Source organism: Hyla sarda, chromosome 5 (genome assembly GCF_029499605.1).
Source record: "Hyla sarda isolate aHylSar1 chromosome 5, aHylSar1.hap1, whole genome shotgun sequence".
NCBI classification, from domain to species: domain Eukaryota; kingdom Metazoa; phylum Chordata; class Amphibia; order Anura; family Hylidae; genus Hyla; species Hyla sarda.
Genome location: NC_079193.1, coordinates 365750601 through 365776866, shown reverse-complemented (window position 1 = coordinate 365776866; position 26266 = coordinate 365750601). Strand labels below are relative to the sequence as shown.

At 45.1% G+C, this 26266-nt stretch overlaps 1 protein-coding gene across 3 annotated transcripts in view; it reads left to right on the top strand.

Annotated features, from left to right (window-relative positions):
* Positions 1-6974: 6974 nt before the first annotated feature.
* DNAAF11 (dynein axonemal assembly factor 11) overlaps positions 6975-26266 on the top strand; it is a 152089-nt gene continuing 132797 nt past the window's right edge. For all 3 annotated transcript variants that reach the window (XM_056522786.1, XM_056522785.1, XM_056522787.1), the window contains exons 1-4: positions 6975-7160; positions 10138-10305; positions 11811-11888; positions 18872-19044. In XM_056522786.1, coding sequence (XP_056378761.1) covers positions 7151-7160; positions 10138-10305; positions 11811-11888; positions 18872-19044 — 429 coding nt within the window. In that variant the 5' untranslated portion in view covers positions 6975-7150. The remainder of the gene's footprint in view (positions 7161-10137; positions 10306-11810; positions 11889-18871; positions 19045-26266) is intronic.

Sequence of the window (26266 nt, the reverse complement as noted above, 5' to 3'; positions counted from 1 at the left end):
CGTGACGTCACACGGGGCGTGACATCACACGCCGTCAACCCTGTGGTCGTCGGTAATCAGAACCGGAGCGAACACGCTCCGGAGACTGATTACAAACAGGGTGCCGTGTGCATGATCCCGGGGGTCCCCAGTGGCGGGACTCCCGCGATCAGACATCTTATCCCCTATCCTTTGGATTGGGGAAAAGATGTATAAGCACCGGAGTACCCCTTTAAGTTGCATTACGATATTCAAATCTTTCGTGTTTCACCTGTACATGCACACATGGGGGGGTGGGGGGGGGGATTTATCAAAACCTGTGTAGAGCAAAAGTTGCCCATTTGCCTATAGCAACCTTTTTTTTAAAAAGGAAAATGAAAGCAGCGATCTGATTGGTTGCTATGGGCAACTGGGCAACTTTTCCTCTACACAGGTTTTGATAAATCTTCCCCATGGTGTTTTTCTGGCTTTTTAAAAAAAAAAATTATTTTTTTTACATCTATAGTCGATGTGTTTGTTCACTTGGCGGAATTTCCGTGAGGAATCTGGTGGAATAATTCAGCTCCAAAATTCTGCTGAATGAAGTTAAAGAGTACCTGTCATGATATTTTTAAATGTTATAATCCTCCCAGGTCACTGCCCCCATCATAATAAACCACCCATGGCCTTATTATTTTTTAGTTTTCTACCTTGATATTGCTCTGTATTTTCTGCTCAGTCTCAGTCAGAGTCACAGACTGGGAAGGGGCGTTCCCCAGCAGGCGTGACATCATCTGAAGCCATACAGGGGAGAACTTCCTCCCTCACTCTGCTACACACAGACCAGAGCATTTCAGTGTGAGATGAGCTATGATTGGCTAAGGCTGCACACACACCCTCAGCACTCCACACTACATTTCCTGATTTTGGACTTTTGCCGGGAATGTGCTCTGAACAAGTAGGGAGACACCTAGTGGCAGCTTTTTTTATGCACAAACAAACATAGAAAACTTCTTTTTTTTTTTTTTTTTTTAAACAAAGTACATTTTTTTTTACCATAAGGAGTGCAATAGGAAAAATTAGTTTTAATGAGTGGTGAATGGGATTTCTGCTGAAGATTTTCCTGATGCTGAAATTCTGCATTTTGGATTCCACAAAAAGAATGAACATGTAAATTATTGGGACTCTGATTTCCACGTGGAATCCGTGTATTGAGCACAAGAAATTCTGCATAAATTTTGCACAAATTTCACGTGGAATCCGAAGAATTGCATAAAATTTGCTGCCAGCTTGGCAGAACGGAATCTGAGCAGAAACACAGAAATTGCGCTGTATGAACATAAAAAATGCTGTACCAGGAGCATGCTGCCATTTTGAGACACTCACTGAGGCTTAAAATGCCACTAAAGGATGAAAAAATGCATGAAAAAAAAAAGGCACGTGGTCTATCCCAAAAAATGCAATGCAGTGAGTTTGGCATTTTTTTGGGTTTTTTTATTTTGTTTTGAGCCTAAATAGTAGGCCTGTATGCACTTTCAGCATCTGAATGTAAACTTCAATGTTCCCATTCACCGACAGCAAGTGTACGTCTTGAAAGTGGAACAAAATTTTCGGACTGTACAATAATATATAAATAATTGATATATTTCATTGAATCTGGAATCTGATCACCAAACACTGAACTGTGATATAATGTAAATTCCCTATAACAAGAGAGAACCAGATGGGAAACGCCTCAGATTTCATTTATATTCCTTGGTCTTTGTTCCTGAATGGTCTTTTGCTAAGTCAATGTCCAATAAGGCAATGTTTTCTAACCAGAGTGCCTCCAGCTGTTGCAAAACTACAACTCCCAGCATGCCCGGACATCCAAAGGCTGTCCGGGCATGATGGGAGTTGTAGTTTGGCAACAGCTGGAGACACACTGTTTGGAAAACACCGTAATAAGGTCTTGTTGATGTGGAATTAAAAGGAATTTTATTGCACAATGATTCTATTATAAGTACAATTATAAAAAAAAACATTTATATATGAGACAGATGTTTGCTTCTTCATTGCTTCTTATTCTTCTTAGTGTGCCTCTAGCCATTGCAAAACTACAACTCCGAGCATGATGGGAGTTGTAGTTTTGCAACAGCTGGAGGCACACCGGTTGGGAAACACAGTTCTAGACAGTCTATAACAGTGATGGCGAAACTTTTTGAGTCCGAGTGCCCAAACTGTAATGCACGCCAACTTTTTTTCCCCTCAAAGTGCCAGCACAGCAATTAAATCAGAATACTGAGGAATAAGTTTAGAAAAAAACAACTTAGGTAGGCAGTATGTTCCCCCACATTAGGTTGGCAGTATAGTTCCCCCACATTAGGTTGGCAGTATGTTCCCCCACATTAGGTTGGCAGTATGTTCCCCACATTAGGTTGGCAGTATAGTTCCCCCACATTAGGTTGGCATTATAGTTCCCCCACATTAGGTTGGCAGTATGTTCCCCCACATTAGGTTGGCAGTATATTCCCCCACATTAGGTTGGCAGTATAGCTCCCCCACTTTAGGTGCAGTATAGTTCCCCCACATTAGGTTGGCAGTATAGTTCCCCCACATTAGGTTGTAATTCCCCCACATTAGGTTGGCAGTATGTTCCCCCACATTAGGTTGTAGTCACCCCACATTAGGTGCAGTATAGTTCCCCACATTAGGTGCAGTATAGTTCCCCACATTAGGTGCAGTATAGCTCCCCACATTAGGTGCAGTATAGTTGTCCACATTAGGTGCAGTATAGTTGTCCACATTAGGTTAGCAGTATAGTTCCCCCACATTAGGTTGGCAGTATAGTTCCCCCACATTAGGTTGGCAGTATAGTTCCCCCACATTAGGTTGGCAGTATGTCCCCCACATTAGGTTGGCAGTATAGTTCCCCCACATTAGGTTGGCAGTATAGTTCCCCCACAGTAGGTTGGCAGTATGGTTCCCCCACATTAGGTTGGCAGTATGTTGCCCCACATTAGGTTGGCAGTATAGTTCCCCCACAGTAGGTAGGCAGTATAGTTCCCCCACATTAGGTTGGCAGTATGTTCCCCCACATTAGGTTGGCAGTATAGCTCCCCCACTTTAGAAGCAGTATAGTTCCCCCACATTAGGTTGGCAGTATAGTTCCCCCACATTAGGTTGTAGTTCCCCCACATTAGGTTGGCAGTATGTTCCCCCACATTAGGTTGTAGTCACCCCACATTAGGTGCAGTATAGTTCCCCACATTAGGTGCAGTATAGTTCCCCACATTAGGTGCGGTATAGCTCCTCACATTAGGCGCAGTATAGTTCTCCACATTAGGTGCAGTATAGCTCCCCACATTAGGTTTGCAGTATAGTTCCCCCACATTAGGTTGGCAGTATAGTTCCCCCACATTAGGTTGGCAGTATAGGGGCATTAAGTTGGCAGTATAGTTCCCCCACATTAGGTTGTAGTTCCCCCACATTAGGTTGGCAGTATGTTCCCCCACATTAGGTTGTAGTCACCCACATTAGGTGCAGTATAGTTCCCCACATTAGGTGCAGTGTAGTTCCCCCACATTAGGTGCAGTATAGTTCCCCCACAGACAGTCTTCAGCCATAAAAGCTGGAGACTGTACGTCTGTGTACTGCCTCACAGTGCTCCGTCCACCGCTCCTCCGGTCAGGGGTCATGACCTACTGCTATGGCCTATAGCATAGCAGTAGGTCCCGGGACCGGTGGTCGGAGCACAGAAGCTGAAGTGTAGCTGGTAACTTACCATGCCGGCCAGCACACGTCCTCCTCGATGCCCCGTACCCCGCTCCTCTGTTCCTATGGGCACACGCATGGGACGTCAGTTACGTCCCTGCGTGCGCCACCTCCCAACGGCCCCTGCGTTTTTAAAGTTAATGCGAGGCCGCAGAAAGGTAACCGGGACATCCTTGTGTCCCAAAAAGATCTTTTGGGACACAGGGATGTCCCGGTTTGCCCCGCCTTGCGAACTATGGCCGCATGCCCACAGAGGGGGCTCGGCGTGCCTCCTGTGGCACGCGTGCCATAGGTTCGCCATCACTGGTCTATAACATCATAAATTGTCTAAATCAGTGTTCTCCAATCTCTAGCAAAACCACAACTTTTATAATTCCTTGACAGCTGCAGAGCTTGGGGAGCACAAGCCTAAAAAACACAGTGTAAATGCAGTGCTGTCCTGCTACTGGTTGTATAAGAACTACACAATAGTTACCAATTACCGATACCTTTTTTAAGGTCATGTGACAGCAGAGGTAGACTTTGTGAAGTCGAACATAAGGACTTCACTGACACTCATAATTATATGACCCCAGTAGGTACCGAATCCCCACTATTAGGTAGAAGCCCCTAGTAGGTAGGGAATTCCCACTATTAGGTAGAAGCCCCTAGTAGGTAGGGAATCCCCTCTAATAGGCAGAAGCCCCCAGAAGGTATGTAGGGAATCCCTTCCAATTAGGTAGAAGCTCCCAGTAGGTAGGAAATCTCCCATATTAGGTAGAAGCCCACTGTAGGTAGGGAATCCCCCACTATTAGGCAGAAACCCCCAGTAGGTAGGTAGGGAATCCCCCTTCTATTAGATAGAAACTCCCAGTAGGTAGGCAATCTCCCACTATTAAGTAGAAGCTCACAGTAGGTAGGGAATCCCCCACTATTAGGTAGAAGCCCCAAGTTGGTAGGTAGGGAATCCCCCTATTAGGTAGAACCACCAGTAGGTAGGTAGGGACCCCCCCACACACACTATTAGGTAGGAGCTCCAAGTAGGTAGGGAATCCCCCACTATTGGGTAGAAGCCCCCAGTAGATGGGTAGGGAATCCCTCCCCTTTTAGGTAGAAGCCCCCATACGATAGGCAAGTAAAAATACCCCTATTAGGTAGAAGTCCTCAGTAGGTAGGTACTCAAAGGGATAGACAAAATTCAAGCTTCCAGGCGATGATCTGGCAGAGTAAGTTGGCCCAACTTACTCTGCCAGATCAGCGCCTAGAAGCTTGAATTTTGTTTATCCCTTTGAGCATCTTCCCACCGGATCAGCGCTGCTGACACCGGGCAAGCCACGGCTGCAGATCCAAGTGACCATCACATTGATACTTGATGTCTTCTGAGGTGTTGTGCTCTTAGCACAACCTCACTTGATGAGTGCAATTCCACTTATCATTTATAATTTGTCTGATATATTACACTAGGGGCGCATATCCCTTTCTTTTGTATTTGTGTTTTTTTCTCAGTAGGTAGGTAGGGAACCCCCCTATTAAGTAGAAACTCCCATAAGGTAGGAAATCCCCCACTATTAGGTAGATACCCCCGTAGGTAGGGAATCCCCCACTATTAGGTTGAAGCCCCCAGTAGATAGGCAGGGAACTCTCACCTTTTAGGTAGAAGCCCCCACTAGGTAGGGAATTCTCCCTTTTTAGGTAAAAGCCCTCATAAGTTAGGCAAGTAATAAATCCCCTATTAAGTAGAAGTCCACAGCAGGTAGGTAGGAAACCCCCTTCCCTTTCAGATAGAAGCCCTCAGTAGGTAGGTAGTCCAGTAGGTTGAGAACCTCCTATTAGGTAGATGCCCAAATTAAGTAGTTTCCGTGCTGACCTCCCAGAGATGGCGGGTGCTGCCATAATATGGATCTAGATCTCTGTGGGGGAACCATGGCCTGATGGGGAAGGGGGATACAATTTGGCACAAGCAACAGGAATCGATGAGCCCTTCCTGTCAGGTGTGAAAGGTTCATGTTGAGGGGGAATGTTTTCTTGATGCACTGTGGCTCCTCTGATACTTGTGGATGGACATCTAGGTAGTAGAGTTCATCTAAGGATTGTGGACGACCAAGTTCCTCCCTCCATGGCAGCCATTTCCCCTTTGGGAGAAGGAGACTGTCAGCAGGACAATGCACCGGCCACAAGTTTTGTATTGTCAAGGACTGGCTCCAGGACCATGACAGTGAGGTTTCCTCGCTTCCCCGGCCTTCAGAGCCCCAGTTCTCCTCCTATGGATCTATCTCTGGGATGAAGTAGAAGGGGTTGTTCAGATCATGTCAGGCCCTACATCTAATGAGAAGCGACCCTGTCCGCATGGGCGGATATTCCTGCAGCAAGGATTCATCACCTAGTGCATTGTTTCCAAACCAGGATACCTCCAGTTGTTGCTAAAACTACAACTCCCAGCATGCCCGGACAGCCTTTGGCTGTCCGGGCATGCTGGGAGTTGTAGTTTTAGCAACAACTGGAGGCACCCTGGTTGGGAAACACTGACCTAGTAGAATCTATGCCCTGAGGATTCCATGCAGCTCTGAAGGCTCTTCAGCTGATACAAAACTACAACTCCCAGCATGCTCTGACAGCTGGACTAGTGGTCTCTCAGCTGATGCAAAACTACAACTCCCCGCATGTCCTGACAGCTGCACCAGTGACTCTCCAGCTGATACAGAACTACAACTCCCAGCATGTCCTGACAGCTGCACTAGTGATGCTCCAGCTCATGCAAAACTACAGCTCCCAGCATATCCTGACAGCTGCACTAGTGGCTCTCCAGCTGATGCAAAACTACAACTCCCAGCATGTTCTGACAGCCGCACCAGTGGCTCTCCAGCTGACACAAAACTACAACTCCCAGCATGTTCAGACAGCCGCACCAGTGGCTCTCCAGCTGATACAAAACTACAACTCCCAGCATGTCCTGACAGCTTCACCAATGTCTCTCTAGATGATATAAAACTACAACTCCCAGCATGTCCTGCCAGCTGCACTAGTGACTCTCCAGCTAAGGCAAAACTACAACTCCCAGCATGTCCTGACAGCTTCACCAATGTCTCTCTAGATGATATAAAACTACAACTTCCAGCATGTCCGTACAGCTGCACTAGTTCCTCTCCAACTAATGGAAAACAACAAATACCAGCATGTCCTATAAGCGCACCAATGCCCTGACAGTTGCACTAGTGATCCTCCAGCTCGTGCAAAACTACAACTCCCAGCATGCCAGTCAGCGACCACAGTTCTACGCTATCTCTGTAGCCTAATACGTACGTCCCACGTGTCTCCAGCGCCCTCTACCGGTGATCGCGTCTCACATTGAAGCTTTTTTGTCCCGTCTCTCCCGCCGTACTCCGCTCGTTGTCATGGATACGGGAAGCGCTTCTTTCAGTTACCGGTGACCGTACACACGGGAGAGTCTGTAACCGCAGCCATGGTGTTCAGTGAGTATCTGTATCATCTCTATATCCCTCCGCACACACATCAATGTACTGACAGTCCACGTGCAGGCGGACTACAAGTCCCAGCAAATGCTGTCAGTCTGCAGTCACCAGTTATCATGGCAGCACAATCCCGGGGGCTGTGGAATGTTTTTTTTGTTTTTTTTTTATCCTCTGCAGATTTCATCTATAGCAACTTCTATATCTCCATCCTGTGACCTCCTATCACAGTATGCTGGGAGTTGTAGTTCTAGTAGTTTGTTTTCACTTCTTGGCTATTATTTATTTATTTATTTTTTTAGTAATTTTTTTATGACCCAATTGTAGGTTGTTTATAGCCGTATCGATTTCAGATTTCCATTTTTTTTTAGGTCTTTTTGGGAGGAAACAGAAAAGAAGTGCAACGCTGGCATTGTGTTTTGTGCAACATTGCATTTTTTTTATTCTGTTGGTCATTACAACTATTATATGACTAGTGTTATACCATAAAAATCTGCAGAACAGCGCAACTGTCATGAGATTATAGCCCCACCAGACTACTACAATGTTGTTACAGATGTCCATAATGTGAGTGTACCCATATACCTTTATGGGTTTTCCTCCTTCTTTTATAAAAAATAAATAAATAAAATTAAACCATAGTATTAAAAAACACTATAAAGAATCCTGGAACCTCCCCCCCCCCAAAATTTTTTTTTTTTTAATAAATCAATAAATAAATAAATACAAACAAATATAAATACAAACAAATAAATAATAAATATTAAAATAATAATAAAAAAAATAAAGCCCTGTACATAGGGCAGGGCGGTATACCGGTTCATACCGAATTTTTTGTGCTGCACGATATGAATTTTAACCCATATTTGGCCCCTCCCCCTCGGGAATGAATGAATCAGCCCAGCGCTGCGCTGTCCCCACATCGGGGAACTAATCCTATGTACCTGCGAGCACTGTTCAGCCCCCCCAATTAATTATCAGCCCAGCCCAGCGCTGTCCCCATCAGGGTACTACTCACATGTCACCCGCATGCGCTGCCCTCCTCGTCCTGTTTGTTGCGGCCGCCGGCGCTGACACTCTATACCAGTGGTCTCCAACCTGCGGACCTCCAGATGTTGCAAAACTACAACTCCCAGCATACCCGGACAGCCAACGGGCACATTATGGACATCTGTAACAACATTGTAGTTGTCTGGGTGGGCTAAAATCTCATGACAGTTGCGATAGGAGGAGATCGCAGCGCTGCAACCTCTGCTCCTATCCCTCAGGATGATCGGGGCTGTCACTGACAGATCCGATCATCCCTATTTTCCGGGTGATCGGGTCACTAGAGACCCGATCAGCCGGGAATAGGAGAAAATCGCATGTCTGAATTGACATGCGATTTTCTCCGATCGCTGACATGGGGGGGGGGTCTCAGGACCTCCCTCGGCGATGTGCCGGGATGCCTTGATTTCAGCAGGCATCCCGGTCCGGTCCCCAACCGGCTAGTGGCGGGGACTGGAATTCCCACAGGTGTATGCATACGCCCCACGTCCTGAACAGGTTAATGTATCTGTACAGGGCATTTTTTTTATTTTATTATTTTAATATTTATTTATTTGTTTATTTTTTTGGGGAGGTGGGGGGCAAGATTCTGGGATTCTTTATAGTGTTTTTTAATACTATGGTTTAATTTTATTTTTCTATTATTGATTTCTTTTACTAGGAAATCATTTTATTATGTTTTAGTTACTATTATTATTTTATTTTTATATTATTATTATTTTTATTAGTCCCACTAGAGCAGTAGTCTCCAAACTGCCGACCTCCAGCTGTTGCAAAACTACAACTCCCAGCATGCTCAGACAACCGTTGGGTCACCAATTTTTTATTTTTTTTAGGTTAACAACATTTTTCACATTTTTAAAATATTTTGGAAATATTTGAAAAATGTTTTACTTGTCACAAATATAAAAAATTAAATAATAACCTGTCATATTCTCCACTGTTGACAAGCAGAGGGAGCAAATATAAGGAATCTGACAAAGGCAACCAACTTGTAAATTGAATGCTGCAACTATGGCCACGCCCATCTACCTTCCTTTTGTGTCTGAGTATAAAAGGAGGGGGGGGGGGTTTGAAAATGTTTCAATTCTGCTGTGCAGGGCCATTTTGTTGGTGTCTAAAGAATAGTAAAGTAATGACTTCCAGATGACTCTTGTGACTCGTGCCTACTGTCTCCTGCTGCCAGATTTCTCTTGCCCACTGGCTCTGCTGCTGTGGATCATGTGACTTGGGTCTTGTAAGACTTTTGTGCCAACCACTGCAAGAGGACTGTGGACGGTTACTCACCACTACCATAGTGTCGCGTGCCTCCCACTTAGGCTGGGTTCACACTACGTTTTTCAACTACGGTTCCCGCATATGTTCTCTATCAAAAACCGTATGGGAAAAAAACGGATGGAACAGTTTGGGAAAAAGTAAACCGTATGCGTTTTTTAAACAGTAGACTGTTTTTAAAAGTGCATACTGTTCCGTCCGTTTTTATTTTAAAAAACCCATAAGTTTTTGAAAATTCTATTCATTTTTAATAGGAGGGGTCTTTGGTGGGGACTTTAGGATGCAAATGCGCATGTGCAAAGAAAAAACGCATACGGTGTTGCCGTATGGAACCGTATACATGTGCGTTTCCCATTGACGTCCATGTTAAAAAAAAAAAAAAGGTATGCGGTTGCAATACGGTTTTAAAACTGGAGTCAAAACCGTGGTTGAACACGGTTTGGAGCACTGTTAAAAACCGTATTGCAAGCAAAGCGTACGCGACCGTATGCATCAGGGTGCATACGGTTTGCAATGCTTTGCCTATGTTTTTCAGTACCGTTCCATACGTTTTCACTAATGAAAACGTATGCGGGAACTGTAGTTGAAAAACGTAGTGTGAACCCAGCCTTACTTCCATTCAGCACTGAGTCCTGAATTTATGACGTCTATTTTACAGTCACAGAAGACTTGATCAGAAGACGGGCCGAACACAACAACTGCGAGATCTTTTCCTTGGAAGAAGTTTCCCTTCACCAGCAGGATCTGGAAAGGATCGAACACCTGGATAAGTGGTGCAGGGACCTAAAAATCCTTTATCTCCAGAACAACCTCATCCCCAGAATAGGTAGGTGTTTTATACAAGCAGGTTCTGTCCTGTAGGACTACAAATTCCAGCATTTCTAAAGAGTACCTGTTACCAAAATAACCTTTTAATATATCGTTCCTTATGTAATTATAAGACCTTTTGCTATTTACTTGCTGTTAAAATTCCCCGACGCAAGTCAAAAAGTTAAAATTCCCTGACTCAAGTCAAAAAGTTTGTTTGGTCTCCTCCTGACCTGGCAGGAGACCAAACTCAGGAAGTGCATGCGTGGCATTGCGAGGCACAGCGCTCACAGGCTTCAGTGATGTCACACCTACTGGGGAACGCCCACTTTCTCCTGCCGGGAGCTCACACAATGGGGGAGATTTATCAAAAACTGTGCAGAGGAAGAGTGTTGTGTTCGGTAAGTGGGATGTCGGGGGGGTGTTCTTGCTTCTGTCCTTCCTCTCTTCTGACGTCCGATGCAAATCTTTTTTTCCTGTTTCTTCCGTGGCTCAGTGAAGAATCTGTGGCCTCTTCCGGCGCATGCGCAGGTAGTTTTTTTTTTTTAAACCAATAACGCTTTTTTTTGTCTAATTGACAAACTGTCTGTGCTTGCGCGAAGCTACGCTATTAGCGTAGACCTAACGTACGCTACACTGTTAGCGTAGCACTTGCGTACTCGCGCATGCGCAGACAGTATGTCAATTAGACAAAAAAAAAACTTTATTGGTAAAAAAAACAAATAAACTACCTGCGCATGCGCCGGAAGAGGCCGCAGATTCGTCGCTGAGCCACGGAAGAAACAGTAAGAAAAGATTTGCCTCGGACGTCAGAAGATAGGAAGGACAGAAGCAAGAACACACCCCCTGACATCCCACTTACCGAACACAACATGGCGGAGGCCGAGGTTACACAGCAAGCCGCTGGAAGAAAAAGGGGCCAGCTTCCGGATCTTCACAAAAGGTAAGAAAATACATATATACATAATCACAACACACATAAAAAAACACATACTTATACACACATAACACACAAACATAATAACAAAAAACAGTATAAACAAGGGAGAACCCCTTTAAGCATTCGGGACATTTTGTTCCAAACGCTGAGTAGCGGAGTACCCCTTTAAGTAGAATGGCACTATTTAGTATATTGTAGTGTATGTGCCTACTGTGGGGCCATCCTATCAATGATTGACAGACCCCCCCCCCCCTCCTTCCCCGAGCTTATTACTGAGAAAAATATTCAAAGAACACCTAAGAACTTTAATTGTTGCCACATGGAAGCACCAAGAAATCTCCAGCAGCTTCACTCCCACCACTTGACATCTCTCCATCAGGACAGTCTTTGTAAGAGAGAGGATGTCTGAGCTGTACGGCAGGTGAGCCTGACAAATCATAGGTACAATTATTTATTTTCCCTAGGGTTACCTTGTACCATCCTATAGAAATTCCCGCTGACTAGCAGAACATATACGGGTTGTAACATTCCTCAGTTGGACTATTCGCTCTGCTCCTGTCTGAACAATTGTTTTTATGCTGCAGAAAATGTTGGCCGACTGAAGAAACTGGAATATCTGAATTTAGCCTTGAACAACATCGAAAAGATTGAAAATCTGGAAGGTAAATGCATATGCTGCTGGGTGAAAGGGGTGAAAGTAATCCAGCCTTAACCTCTTAAAGACGCAGGGTGTACCTGTACGCCCTGCGCCCGGTCCCGGTCTATAACGCGTCATAGCGGGTCGGTCCCAGCGGCTAATGAAAGCCGGGACCATGGGCTAATAGCATGCGGCACCGATCGTTGTGCCACGTGCTATTAACCCTTTAGATGAGGCGTCAAAGTTGATTGCCGTGTCTAAAGTAACAAAAATACACTCCCGTCAGCTCAGTCGGGCTGATCGGGACCATCGCATTGAAATTGCGATGTCCCGATCAGTTAGGACGCAGCAGAAGGGTGTCTCACCTGCCTCCTGCGCGTCCGATCGGCGATTGATTGCTCCAAGCCTGAAATCCAGGCTTGAGCAATCGACCGCTGATAACACTGATCATTGCCATGTTAGGCTTGTTTCACACTAGCAAATTACTCAGTTTAGCAAGTTCCGACGCTAGTTCCGTCCTAAAATCAGCTGTCACCGGCAGTAACCAAATCCTATACGTCCGTTAGAAAAGCCCATTATAGTCTATGGGATTTTTCTAATATCCGTTTTAATCCATTATAGTCCGTTATTGATAACGGACGTTATTTTGTGACGGAAGATAGTACGGAAGAAAATAATTCATGAACAAAATAACGTCCGTTATCAATAACGGACTATAATGGATTAAAACGGATATTAGAAAAATCCCATAGACTATAATGGGATTTGCTAACGGACATATAGGATTTGGTTACTGCCGGTGACAGCTGATTTTAGGACGGAACTAGTGACGGAACTTGCTAAACGGAGTAATTTGCTAGTGTGAAACAAGCCCTTAATGCACGGCAGTGATCTGTGTAAAAGATCAGTGTGTGCAGTGATATAGCCACTAGAGGGGGCTATAATACTGCAAAAAAAAAGTTAATTAAGATCATTTAACCCCTTTCCTAATAAAAGAAAGAATCACCCCTCCTTTTCCCATTTAAAAACAACAACTGTGTAAATAAAAATAAACATATGTGGTATCACCACGTGCAAAAATGTCCGAACTATAAAAATATAGTTAACCCCTTCCCGACCTATGACATACCTGTACGTCATGGGTGGCAAGGTGTTCCCGACCCATGACATACAGGTACGTCATGGACATTACTGCCGCTACTCGCGGCATCCCGCAGCGCCCGGAAAGATGGTGGCTATCACTGATAGCCAGCCATCTTACCGTGCGACCACGGGGGGTTTCATCCCCCACCCCGCCCCAGCGATCGCTGCTATCAGCTGGTCAAATCTGACTAGCTGATAGCAGCGTTTCGCTATCAGAATACTTAGCAGCACGGTGTGTGAGTTCTGATCACGGGGATCGGGACACACACCGCTCTGCTAAGTGTCCCTGACCCGTCCCCCGGCGTCACTTACCCGTCGGAGCGGTGTCCCCAGCGGTCCCGGCGTCCTCCATGTCCCGAGCGGTCCCGGCGTCCCGGCTGCGCTGCGTCCCGGAGGTGAGTTTCCGGCAGCAGTGCGGCATCTTCATTGGCAGCAGTGAGATCGCCGTAAAGCGATCTCACTGCTGCCTCTGAGAGTTTCAAAACTGCAACTCCCAGCATGCCCAGACAGCCTTTGGCTTTCTGGGCATGCTGGGAGTTGTAGTTTTGCAACATCTGGAGGTCCACAGTTTGGAGACCACTGTATAATGGTCTCCAATCTGTGCTCTTCCAGATGTAGCAAAACTACAAATCTCAGCATGCACAGTCTGTCCAGGCATGCTGGGAGTTGTAGTTCTCTAACATCTGGAAGAGCACAGATTGGAGACCATTATACAGTGGTCTCCAAACTGTGGACCTCCAGATGTTGCAAAACTACAACTCCCAGCATGCCCAGACTGCCCAAGCATGCTGGAAGTTGTAGTTCGGCAACATCTGATCCTTCAGATATTGCCGAACTACAACTTCCAGCATGCCTTGGCAGTCTGGGCATGCTGGGAGTTGTAGTTTTGCAACAACTGGAGGCACACTAGTTGGGAAACATTGTCCGTTTCCTACCTCAGTGCCTCCAGCTGTTGCAATTGTTGCAAAACTATAACTCCCAGCATGCACTGACAGACCATGCATGCTGGGAGTTGTAGTTTTGCAACAGCTGGAGGCACACAGGTTTGGAAACACTAAGTTTGGTTGCAAAACACTTGAAAGTTTATTACTTAACTTAGTGTTTCCAAACCAGTGTTCCTCCAGCTGTTGCAAAACTACAACTCCCAGCATGCATGGACAGCCAAAGGGCATGCTCGGAGTTTGCAACAGCTGGATGTTTGCCCCCTCCCCCAATGTGAATGTACAGGGTACACTCACATGGGCGGAGGTTTACAGTGAGTGCTGCAAGTTTGAGATGGCGCAAATTTTGCGCTGCAGCTCAAACTTCCAGCGGCAAACTTGCTGTGAACCTCTGCCCATGTGACTGTACCCTAAAAACACTACACTACACTGACACTAACCTAAAATAAAAAGTAAAAAACACTACATATACACATACCCCTACACAGCCCCCCTCCCCCCAAAAAATGAAAAACGTCTGGTACGCTACTGTTTCCAAAATGGAGCCTCCAGCTGTTGCATAATAATAACTCCCAGTATTGCCGGACAGCCATTGACTGTCCAGGCATGCTGGGAGTTTTGAAACAGCTGGAGGCACCCTGTTTGGGAATCACTGGCGTAGAATACCCCTATGTCCACCCCTATGCAAATCCCTAATTCAGGCCTCAAATGCACATGGCGCTCTCTCACTTTGGAGCCCTGTCGTATTTCAGGGCAACAGTTTTGGGACACATATGGGGTATCGCCGTACTCGGGAGAAATTGCCTTACAAATTTTGGGGGGCTTTTTCTTCTTTAACCCCTTATGAAAAGGTGAAGTTGGGGTCTACACCAGCATGTTAGTGTAAAAAAATAAATTTTTTACACTGACATGCTGGTGTTGCCCTATACTTTTCATTTTCACAAGAGGTAAAAGGGAAAAAAGACCCTCTAAATTTGTAACGCAATTTCTCCCGACTACAGAGATACCCCATATGTGGGCGCAAAGTGCTCTGAGGGCGCACAACAAGGCCCAGAAGGGAGAGTGCACCATGTACATTTGAGGCGATTTGCACAGGGGTGGCTGATTGTTACAGCAGTTCTGACAAACGCAAAACAATAAATATCCACATGTGACCCCATTTTGGAAACTACACCCCTCACGGAATGTAATAAGGGGTGCAGTGAGCATTTACACCCCACTGGTGTATGACAGATTTTTGGAACAGTGGTCTGTGAAAATGAAAAATAAAATTTTTGATTTGCACAGTCCACTGTTTCAAATATCTGTCAAACGCCAGTGGGGTGTAAATGCTCACTGCACCCCTTATTAAATTCCATGAGGGGTATAGTTTCCAAAATGGGGTCACATGTGGGGGGGTCCACTGTTCTGGCACCATAGGGGCTTCCTAAATGGGACATGCCCCCCAAAAACCCTTTCAGAAAAACTCACTCTCCAAAATCCCATTGTCGCTCCTTCCCTTCTGAGCCCTCTACTGCGCCCGCCGAACACTTTACATACGCATATGAGGTATTTCCTTACTCAAGAGAAATTGGGTTACCAATTTTAGGGTGATTTCTCTCCTTTTACCCCTTGTAAAAATTCAAAAATTGGGTCTACAAGAAAATGCGAGTGTAAAAAATGAAGATTTAGAATTTTCTCCTTCACTTTGCTGCTATTCCTGTGAAACACCTAAAGGGTTAAAACACTTACTGAATGTCATTTTGAATACTTTGGGGGGTGCAGTTTTTATAATGGGGTCATTTATGGGGTATTTCTAATATGAAGATCCTTAAAATCCACTTCCAACCTGAACTGGGCCCTGAAAAATTACGATTTTGAAAATCTTGAGAAAAATTGGAAAATTGCTGCGGAACTTTGAAGCCCTCTGGTGTCTTCCAAAAGTAAAAACTTGTCAATTTTTTAATGCAAACACAAAGTAGACATATTGTTTATGTGAATCAATATGTAATTTATTTGGAATATCCATTTTCCTTTCAAGCAGAGACTTTCAAAGTTAGAAAAATACTAAATTTTCTAAATTTTCATGAAATTTTTAGATTTTTTACCAAGAAAGGATACAAATATCAGTGAAATTTTACCGATAACATAAAGTAGAATATGTCACGAAAAAACAATCTCGGAATCAGAATGATAAGTAAAAGCATTCCAGAGTTATTAATGTTTAAAATGACAGTGGTCAGATTTTCAAAAAATGCCCAGGTCATGAAGGTGAAAATGGGCTGGGTCATGAAGGGGTTAATTAAACCGCACTGTCAACGGCGTACGTGATCAAAAAGTCCGATCAATACAAAAATGGTACCGCTAAAAACTTCAGATCACGGCGCAAAAAATGAGCCCTCAAACCGGCCCGTACGCGGAAAAATTAAAAAGTTATAGGGGTCAGAAGAGGTACTACAAAATCAAACCTATATAAGTAGGGTATCATTTTAATTGTATGAACCTACAGAATAAAGAGAAGGTGTCATTTTACCAAAAAATGTACAGCGTAGAAACGGAAGCCACCAAAAGTTGCCAAAATGCCATTTTTTTCTTAAATTTCGTCTCACAATGAATTTTTTTCCCGTTTCAATGTGGATTTTGTGGTAAAATGACTAATGTTACTGCAAAGCAGAATAGTTGGTGCAAAACATAAATCATTATATGGAATTTTAGGTGCAAAATTGAAAGGGTATAAATGATTTTTAAAAGGTACCTGCTATGGTAGGAAGTTGAAGAGAAGATTGGGATAGGGGGGGCATAGAAAAAAAACATACTTACCTAGCCCCCGCATGTCCTGTTCACCTCCATCTGTGCCCTCCCCCCCCCCCCCCCCCCCCCAATCTTCTCTCTTCTTCCTGCTTTTGGGACAAGCACTTTTAGCAGGACCTGCTAGCTCAGCCAATCATTGGCCAAGTCTGGACTTGATGTGGTCAGTCTCAGGAGCAGGAGGAAGAGAGAAGATCAGGGGACCAGACAGAGGTGAACAGGATCTGCAGAGGACCTGGACTAGGTAAGTAAGCCTTTTATTTCTATTTCTTCTGTGACATGTCTTAAGTTTTTTCTAACGACACCACCATATATGTACCCACACCACTGTGTTAAAGGGCTACTCCGGAGGGAAAACAAATGTTTTCTAAACAACTAATGCCAGAAATGTATACAGATCTGGAAATTAGCTACTGTATGCTACAGAGAAAGTTGTGTAGTTCTTTCCAGTCTGACCACTGTGCTGTCTGCTGCCACCTCTGTCCATGTCAGGTACTCTCCAGAGCATATCCAAATCCACATAGAGAACCTCTCCTGCTCTGGACAGTTCCTGACATGGACAGAGGTGTCAGCAGAGAGCACTGTGGTCAGACTGGAAAGAACTACACAACTACCTCTGGAGCATACAGCAGCTGATAAGTACTGGAAGGATTAAGATTTTCAAATAGAAGTAATTTACAAATCTGTATTACTTTCTGGCACCAGTTGATCTGAATTTTTTTTTTCCTATGGAGTACACCTTTAAAGGGGTAGTCCAGTGGTGAAAAACGTATCCCCTATCCTAAGGATAGGGGATAAGTTTGAGATCGCGGGGGTCCGACCGCTGGGGCCCCCTGCGATCTCTCTGTACGGGGGCCAGGCTCTCCGGCCAGATAGCGGGTGTCGGCCCCCGCACGAAGCGGCGACCGACACGCCCCCTCAATACATCTCTATGGTAGAGCCGGAGATTGCCGAAGGCAGCGCTTTGGCTCTGCCATAGAGTTGTATTGAGGGGGCGTGTCGGCCGCCGCTTCGTGCGGAGGTCGACACGCCCCCTTCCCGCGGGCTGTCGGGGCTCCGTACAGGAGATCGCAGGGGGCCCCAGCGGTCGGACCCCCCGCGATCTGCAACTTATCCCCTATCCTTAGGATAGGGTATAAGTTGTTCACCACTGGGTCACCACTGGACTACTCCTTTAAATGGGTATTCCAGGCAAAAACTTTTTTTTATATATATATAAACTGGCTCCAGAAAGTTAAACAGATTTGTAAATTACTTCTATTTAAAAATCTTAATCCTTTCAGTACTTATGAGCTTCTGAAGTTGAGTTGTTCTTTTCTGTCTAAGTGCTCTCTGATGACACCTGTCTCGGGAAACGCCCAGTTTAGAAGCAAATTCCCATAGCAAACCTCTTCTAAACTGGGCGTTTCCCGAGATACGTGTCATCAGAGAGCACTTAGACAGAAAAGAACAACCTTAACTTCAGAAGCTCATAAGTACGGAAAGGATTAAGATTTTTTAATAGAAATAATTTACAAATCTGTTTAACTTTCTGGAGCCAGTTGATATATATAAAAAAGTTTTTTCCTGGAATACCCCTTTAAGCCAGCTGGGTACCCCACTGCCAAAGACTGCTTATCACCTAGAACAGTGGTCTCCAACCTGCGGTCCTCCAGATGTTGCAAAACTACAACTCCCAGCATGCCCGGACAGCCGTTGGCTGCCCGGGCATGCTGGGAGTTGTAGTTTTGCAACATCTGGAGGTCCGTAGGTTGAAGACCACTGACCTAGAACATAAGGCAAAAGATTTATTTATGTATTTATTTATTTATTGCCACTTCTGTCTTCTCTGACTTTCTATATAAGTGCCGTGTATAGAATATTGGCAGCAGGATCCTGGAGATCACTAAATGATCACCTGATCACTTGGATGCTGACACACTCAGACTGGTGTGACTATCCCCAGCACAGTCCTAGCAGTGATATCGGTCACAATCGCAAAAAAAAATGTCGAAGCCTAATAATTGTTCATTAAAAATAAATAAACAGGAAACAAAAAAAAAAAAAAAGAGGTAAAAAACGACTAATTAAAGCTGGACCATAGGTGATCGTGTCTGTGATGACCGCTATATGTAATCTCTGTACTTCCGCTCCCCAGGCTGTGAGTCTCTACAGAAGTTGGATCTGACAGTAAATTTTGTGGGGGAGCTGTCCAGCGTCCAGAGCCTCAAACACAACATTCACCTTCGGGAACTTTACCTGGTCGGGAATCCCTGCGCACAGTTTGATGGCTACAGGAAGTACGTGGTGGCTACTCTGCCGCAGCTGAAGGTACCGTACGAGGGGATGATAGGCGTTCCTCTACTCCAGACTGGTGATTGGCTTCGTGAAAAGTGGATTTGGCTTTATGTGAAGGGGGGGTATCTTGTGTGCAATATTAGTGCACAAAGTCACGCACAAGCCAGACTCGCTTTCCACTAAGCCATGTTCCCTTGTTGAGCCAGGCATAGAAGTTTCTACAACTAATAATAAACATGGACAAATCATGTAAGGGCCGGTTCACACTACGGGGCAGATTTACGATTGCAAATGTGCTGCTCAGTGTTTGGAACAAACTGTTCTGAATGCCGGTGCCGAGAGCTCGTGATGTTATAGCCCCGCCCCCTCATGACGTCAGCCATCACACCCCCTCCCATAGACTTTCTTTGAGGGGGCGGGGCGTGACATCATAAGCGGGCGGGGCCATGACGTCACAAGCTCTCGGCACCTGCTCCAGCATTAGGAAAAGTTTGTTCCGAACGCTGAGCAGCACAGTACCCCTTTAAAGGGGTACTCCGCCCTTAGACATCTTATGCCCTATCCAAAGGATAGGGGATAAGATGTTTGATCGCGGGGTTCCCGCCACTGTAGACCCGCTGCAGCACCCTGCTGTCATTACTGCACAGAGCAAACTCGCTTTGTGTGTAATGACAGGCGAAACAGGGGCCGGAGCATTGTGACGTCATGGCTCCGCCCCTTGTGACGTCATGCCCCTCCCCTCGTGATGTCACAGCCTGCCCCTTTAAGGCAAGTCTATGGCAGGGCGTGACGGCAGCCACGCCCCCTCCCATAGACTTGTATTGAGGGGGCGGGCCGTGACGTCACAAGGGACGGACCGTGACGTCACAAGGGGCGGAGCCATAACGTCACCAGGGGCGGAGCCATGATGTCACAATGCTCCGGCCCCTGTATCACCCGTCATTACGCACAGAGCGAGTTTGCTCTGTGCAGTAATGACAGCAGGGTGCTGCAGCCGAGATCCCGGGGGTCCTCAGTGGCGGGACCCCACAATCAGACATCTTATCCCCTATCCTTTGGATAGAGGATAAGATGTCTATTTGGTGGAGTACCCCTTTAATATCACAACTTCTTCATACCATACAGATCGGCTATCCTTGGACCATGTTGGCCATAATTTTTTATTTTTTTTTTAGAAATCTTTATTATGTTCCATTACACATAAATATACAAAAAGAACCACAAAAATTCTCATATCCATTTATCCATTACAATATTAAACCCATATCCCACCCAACCTCTCAGCCCATGTAAACCCTCCCAGCCCATGAAAACGTTTGACTCCCGGGGGGGACACTTAAAGGGGTACTCCTCTGCCCCAGTGTTTGGAACATTTTGTTCCAAACATTGGGTGTGGGGGTCGTGATGCCTCACCACGCCCCCTCAATGCAAGTCTATTGGAGGCGGCATGGCTTCTGTCACGCCCCCTCCCATAGACTTGCATTGTGGGGGCGTGGTGTGATGTCACAGGGGGCATGGTCGTGACCCCTGTCGCCCGCACCCAGCATTCTAAATGACGGGACGTTCTAGATGATCAGACATCTTTTCCCCTTTCCGTTGGATAGGAGATAAAGTGTCTAGGGGCGGAGTACCCCTTTAAATGGGTTATCCAAGAAAAAAAGAGCGAATTTCGACCAAAAACAGCACAACACATGTCCTCGGGTTGTGTGTAGCATTACAACTTAGATCCATTCACTTCAAGAGAACTGAGCTGCAATACCACACACAAACTGAGTAGAGGTATGGTGCTGTTTATGGAAGAAATCAGCTCTGTTTTTCTAATCTGGGATAACCGTTTTAACCCCTAAATGAGCCATGATGAAATTGTATGTCATAGATGGCTGGTAGGTATACAAGATATATTACTTAAAGAAAAATATAAAATATACTTTCCTTGTAGGAATTTATTAATACCAAATAGTTAGGCAAAGGAAACATAAACTATATCTATATGCAACATATGTTTTGTTTTTATAGAGATTAATCCCCCGCCACATTTATCTGCAGTAGAAGATGGGAGTAATCAATATACTAACTTTTATAATCTTAACACAGTGCTTAAAGGGGTACTCCGCTGGGAAACATTTTTTTTTTAAATCAATTTGTGCCAGACAGTTAAACAGATTTGTAAATTACTTCTATTTGAAAATCTTAAAGGGGTACTCCGGTGAAAAACTTTTTTTTTTTAAATCAACTGGTGCCAGAAAGTTAAACAGATTTGTAAAATACTTCTATTAAAAAAATCTTAATGCTTCCAGTACTTATTAGCTGCTGAATACTACAGTGGAAATTCTTTTCCGTTTGAAACACAGAGCTCTCTGCTGACATCACGAGCCCGGTGCTCTCTGCTGACATCTCTGTCCATTTTAGGGACTGTCCAAGGTAAAAGGAAATCCCCATTGCAAACATATGCTGTTCTGGACAGTTCCTAAAATGGACAGAGATGTCAGCAGAGAGCACTGTGCTCATGATGTCAGCAGACAGCTCTGTGTTTCAAAAAGAAAATAATTTCCGCTGTAGTATTCAGCAGCTAATAAGTACGGGAAGGATTAAGATTTTTTAATAGAATTAATTTACAAATCTGTTTAACTTTCTGGCACCAGTTGATAAAAAAAAAAAAAAGTTTTTCACTTTAGTACCCCTTTAACCCCTTAAGGACATAGGGCGTATCCATACGCCCCCGTTTCCGAGTCCTTAAGGACCGAGGGCGTATGGATACGCCCTGAGCATTTCCGGCCCCCACCGCTAGCCGGAGGGGAGCCGGAGCCGGATGCCTGCTGAAATCATTCAGCAGGCATCCCGGCATATCGCCCAGGGGGGTCATTATGTCCCCCCATGTCGGCGATTGCCGCAGATCGCTGGACAATTCAGTCCAGCGATCTGCGGCAGATTCCGGGTCAATCGGGTCTCCAGTGACCCGATGACCCGGAATTACTGGCTGATCGGGGCCGTCAGAGACGGCCCCGAACAGCCAGAGGCAGCAGGGGTGAGGTGGCACTGGTGCCACCTCACGATCGCCCTGATTCGTCGGCCGGATTACCGGCCGACGAATCAGGGCGCCTGCTGCGGGTGTCACTCCCGCAACCCGCTCCGCCCCTCTTCCGGAGGACGTGAGCGGGTGCGGGAAGACGACCCCCGGTGCTGGGGACCCCGATCCCCGGCGCCCCTGTTGGGATCGGGGCCCCAGGAGCAGCGGCGGCGGCGGAGACGACGAGGGACTGACCTGTGCTGCTGGATCGTTGGAGGTGAGTGACAGCCTCCTGCTGTTGCTTAGCAACAGCTCCCAGCATGCAACAAGGGCATGCTGGGAGCTGTAGTTATGCATCAGCAGGAGGCAGACCACCACAACTCCCAGCATGCCCTTATGGGCATGCTGGGACTTGTAGTTTTGCAACAGCTGAAGGCACATTCTTTCTATGAAAAAGTGTACCTTCAGCTGTTGTGTAACTACAACTCCCAGCTTGCACAATCAGCTAAAGTGCATGCTGGGAGTTGTAGTGGTGCATCTGGTGGTTGCATAACTACAACTCCCAGCATGCCCGTTGGCTGTCGGTGACTGCTGAGAGTTGTAGTTTTGCAACTGCTGAAGGCACACTGAGTTAAGTAGTAAACCAGTGTGTCTCCAGCTGTTGCATAACTACAATCCCCAGCATCCCCAGCCAATGTAGTATGCCTCCGGCTGTTGCATAACTACAAGACCCAGCATGCCCTTCCGCTGCCCGTACATGCTGGGGGTTGTAGCTTTTGCAACAGCTGAAGGCACACTGGTTGCAAAACACTGAGTTTGTTACCAAACTCGGTGTTTCACAACCTGTGTGTCTCCAGCTGTTGCAAAACTACAACTCCCAGCATGCACTGATAGACCGTACATGCTGGGAGTTGTAGTTTTGCAACAGCTGGATGTTCCCCCCCCAATGTGAATGTACAGGGTACACTCACATGGGCGGAGGATTACAGTAAGTATCCGGCTGCAAGTTTGAGCTGCGGCAAATTTTCTGTCGCAGCTCAAACTGCCAGCGAGAAACTACTGTGAACCCCCCGCCCATGCGACTGTACCCTAAAAACACTACACTACACTAACACAAAATAAAGTAAAAAACACTACATATACACATACCCCTACACAGCCCCCCTCCCCTCCCCAATAAAAATGAAAAACGTCTGGTACGTCACTGTTTCCAAAACGGAGCCTCCAGCGGTTGCAAAACTACAACTCCCAGCATGCACTGATAGACCGTCCATGCTGGGAGTTGTAGTTTTGCAACAGCTGGATGTTTCTCCCCCCCCCCCCCCCCCAATGTGAACGTACAGGGTACACTCACATGGGCGGAGGATTACAGTAAGTATCCGGCTGCAAGTTTGAGCTGCGTCAAATTTTCTGCCGCAGCTCAAACTGCCAGCGAGAAACTACTGTGAACCCCCGCCCGTGTGACTGTACCCTAAAAACACTACACTACACTACCACAAAATAAAATAAAAAGTAAAAAACACTACATATACACATACCCCTACACAGCCCCCCTCCCCTCCCCAATAAAAAGGAAAAACGTCTGGTACGCCACTGTTTCCAGAACGGAGCCTCCAGCTGTTGCAAAACAACTACTCCCAGTATTGCCAGATAGCCACTGACTGTCCAGGCATGCTGGGAGTTTTACAACAGCTGGAGGCCCCCTGTTTGGGAATCACTGGCGTAGAATACCCCTATGTCCACCCCTATGCAATCCCTAATTTAGGCCTCAAATGCGCATGGTGCTCTCACTTTGGAGCCCTGTCGTATTTCAAGGCAACAGTTTAGGGCCACATATGGGGTATCGCCGTACTCGGGAGAAATTGGGCTTCAAATTTTGTGGGGTATTTTTTGCTATTACCCTTTTTAAAAATGTAAAATTTTTGGGAAAACAAGCATTTTAGGTAAAAAAAAAAATTTTTTTTTTACATATACAAAAGTCATAAAACACCTGTGGGGGTATAAAGGTTCACTTAACCCCTTGTTACGTTCCCCAAGGGGTCTAGTTTCCAAAATGGTATGCCATGTGTTTTTTTTTTGCTGTCCTGGCACCATAGGGGCTTCCTAAATGCGGCATGCCCCCAGAGCAAAATTTGCTTTCAAAAAGCCAAACGTGACTCCTTCTCTTCTGAGACCTGTAGTGCTCCAGCAGAGCACTTTTCACCCCCATATGGGGTGTTTTCTGAATCGGGAGAAATTGGGCTTCAAATTTTGGGGGGTGTTTTCTGCTATTACCCTTTTTAAAAATGTAAAAATTTTGGGAAACCAAGCATTTTAGGTAAAAAAAAATAAAAAATGTTCACATATGCAAAAGTCGTGAAACACCTGTAGGGTATTAAGGTTCACATTACCCCTTGTTACGTTCCCCGAGGGGTCTAGTTTCCAAAATGGTATGCCATGTGTTTTTTTTTTGCTGTTCTGGTACCATAGGGGCTTCCTAAATGCGACATGCCCCCAGAGCAAAATTTGCTTTCAAAAAGCCAAATGTGACTCCTTCTCTTCTGAGACCTGTAGTGCGCCAGCAGAGCAATTTTCACCCCCATATGGGGTGTTTTCTGAATCGGGAGAAATTGGGTTTCAAATTTTGGGGGGTATTTTCTGCTATTACACTTTTTAAAAATGTAAAATTTTTGGGAAACCAAGCATTTTAGGTAAAAAAAATATATATTTTTTTTACATATGCTAAAGTCGTGAAACACCTGTGGGGTATTAAGGTTCACTTTACCCCTTGTTACGTTCCCTGAGGAGTCTAGTTTCCAAAATGGTATGCCATGTGTGTTTTTTTGCTGTTCTGGCACCATAGGGGCTTCCTAAAGGTGACATGCCCCCCAAAAACCATTTGACGCTCCTTCCCTTCTGAGCCCTCTACTGCGCCCGCTGAACAATTAACATAGAAATATGAGGTATGTGCTTACTCGAGAGAAATTGGGTTTCAAATACAAGTAAAAATTTTCTCCTTTTTACCCCTTTCAAAAATTCAAAAATTGGGTCTACAAGAAAATGCGAGTGTAAAAAATGAAGATTTTGAATTTTCTCCTTCACTTTGCTGCTATTCCTGTGAAACACCTAAAGGGTTAATACACTTACTGAATGTCATTTTGAATACTTTGGGGGGTGTAGTTTTTATAATGGGGTCTTTTATGGGGCATTTCTAATATGAAGGCCCTTCAAATCCACTTCAAACGTGAACTGGTCCATGAAAAATAGCGAGTTTGAAAATTTTGTGAAAAATGTCAAAATTGCTGCTGAACTTTGAAGCCCTCTGGTGTCTTCCAAAAGTAAAAACTCATAAATTTTATGATGCAAACATAAAGTAGACATATTGTATATGTGAACCCAAAAAAAATATATTTTGAATATCCATTTTCCTTACAAGCAGAGAGCTTCAAAGTTAGAAAAATGCTAAATTTTCATTTTTTTCATCAAATTTGGTGATTTTTCACCAAGAAAGGATGCAAGTTACCATAAAATTTTACCACTAAGTTAAAGTAGAATATGTCACGAAAAAACAATCTCGGAATCAGAATGATAACTAAAAGCATTCCAGAGTTATTAATGTTTAAAGTGACAGTGGTCAGAATTGCAAAAAACGCTCCGGTCCTTAAGGTGAAAAAGGGCTCGGTCCTTAAGGGGTTAATCCTTCCAGTACTTATTAGATGCTGTATGCTCCACAGGAAGTTCTGAGGAAAAAAATAAAAAATATTCATCAGAGTAGTAAAGAATGAGGCAATCAGATTTATAGGAAAACCTGGCAGCAATTGTTTAGTTACCCAGCAGCGCCTCCACAGGAGAAATGAAACATTACAGGATGCCCATTCATGTGATGGATGAGCCGCTCCTAGGGAGCAATAGATGCAGTTTACAGCCACTCTCCAATAACAGACGAGGGTCCTGACTATACCCCCCACTGTAATAACATAGACGTGCAGCCGATACTCACCTGGGAATACTTGTTACTATGTGCAGAAGTCATTACAGTGGAGTATATTACATTACAGATATTATTGCAGCCCAGAAATCAGCATTTTCTTCTATTACAGCGACTGATTTACATGTAAATTGATTCTCATAAAAGATGGTTCCTATTGATATTGGAGAATATTTGCTGGATACACCGCTCCTCTGATATAACTGCTGTATGTATATCACCGCCATCTCCTGAGTGTTATCATCTACTTCATATTCATACGGAGATATTTGAGAAGAAAA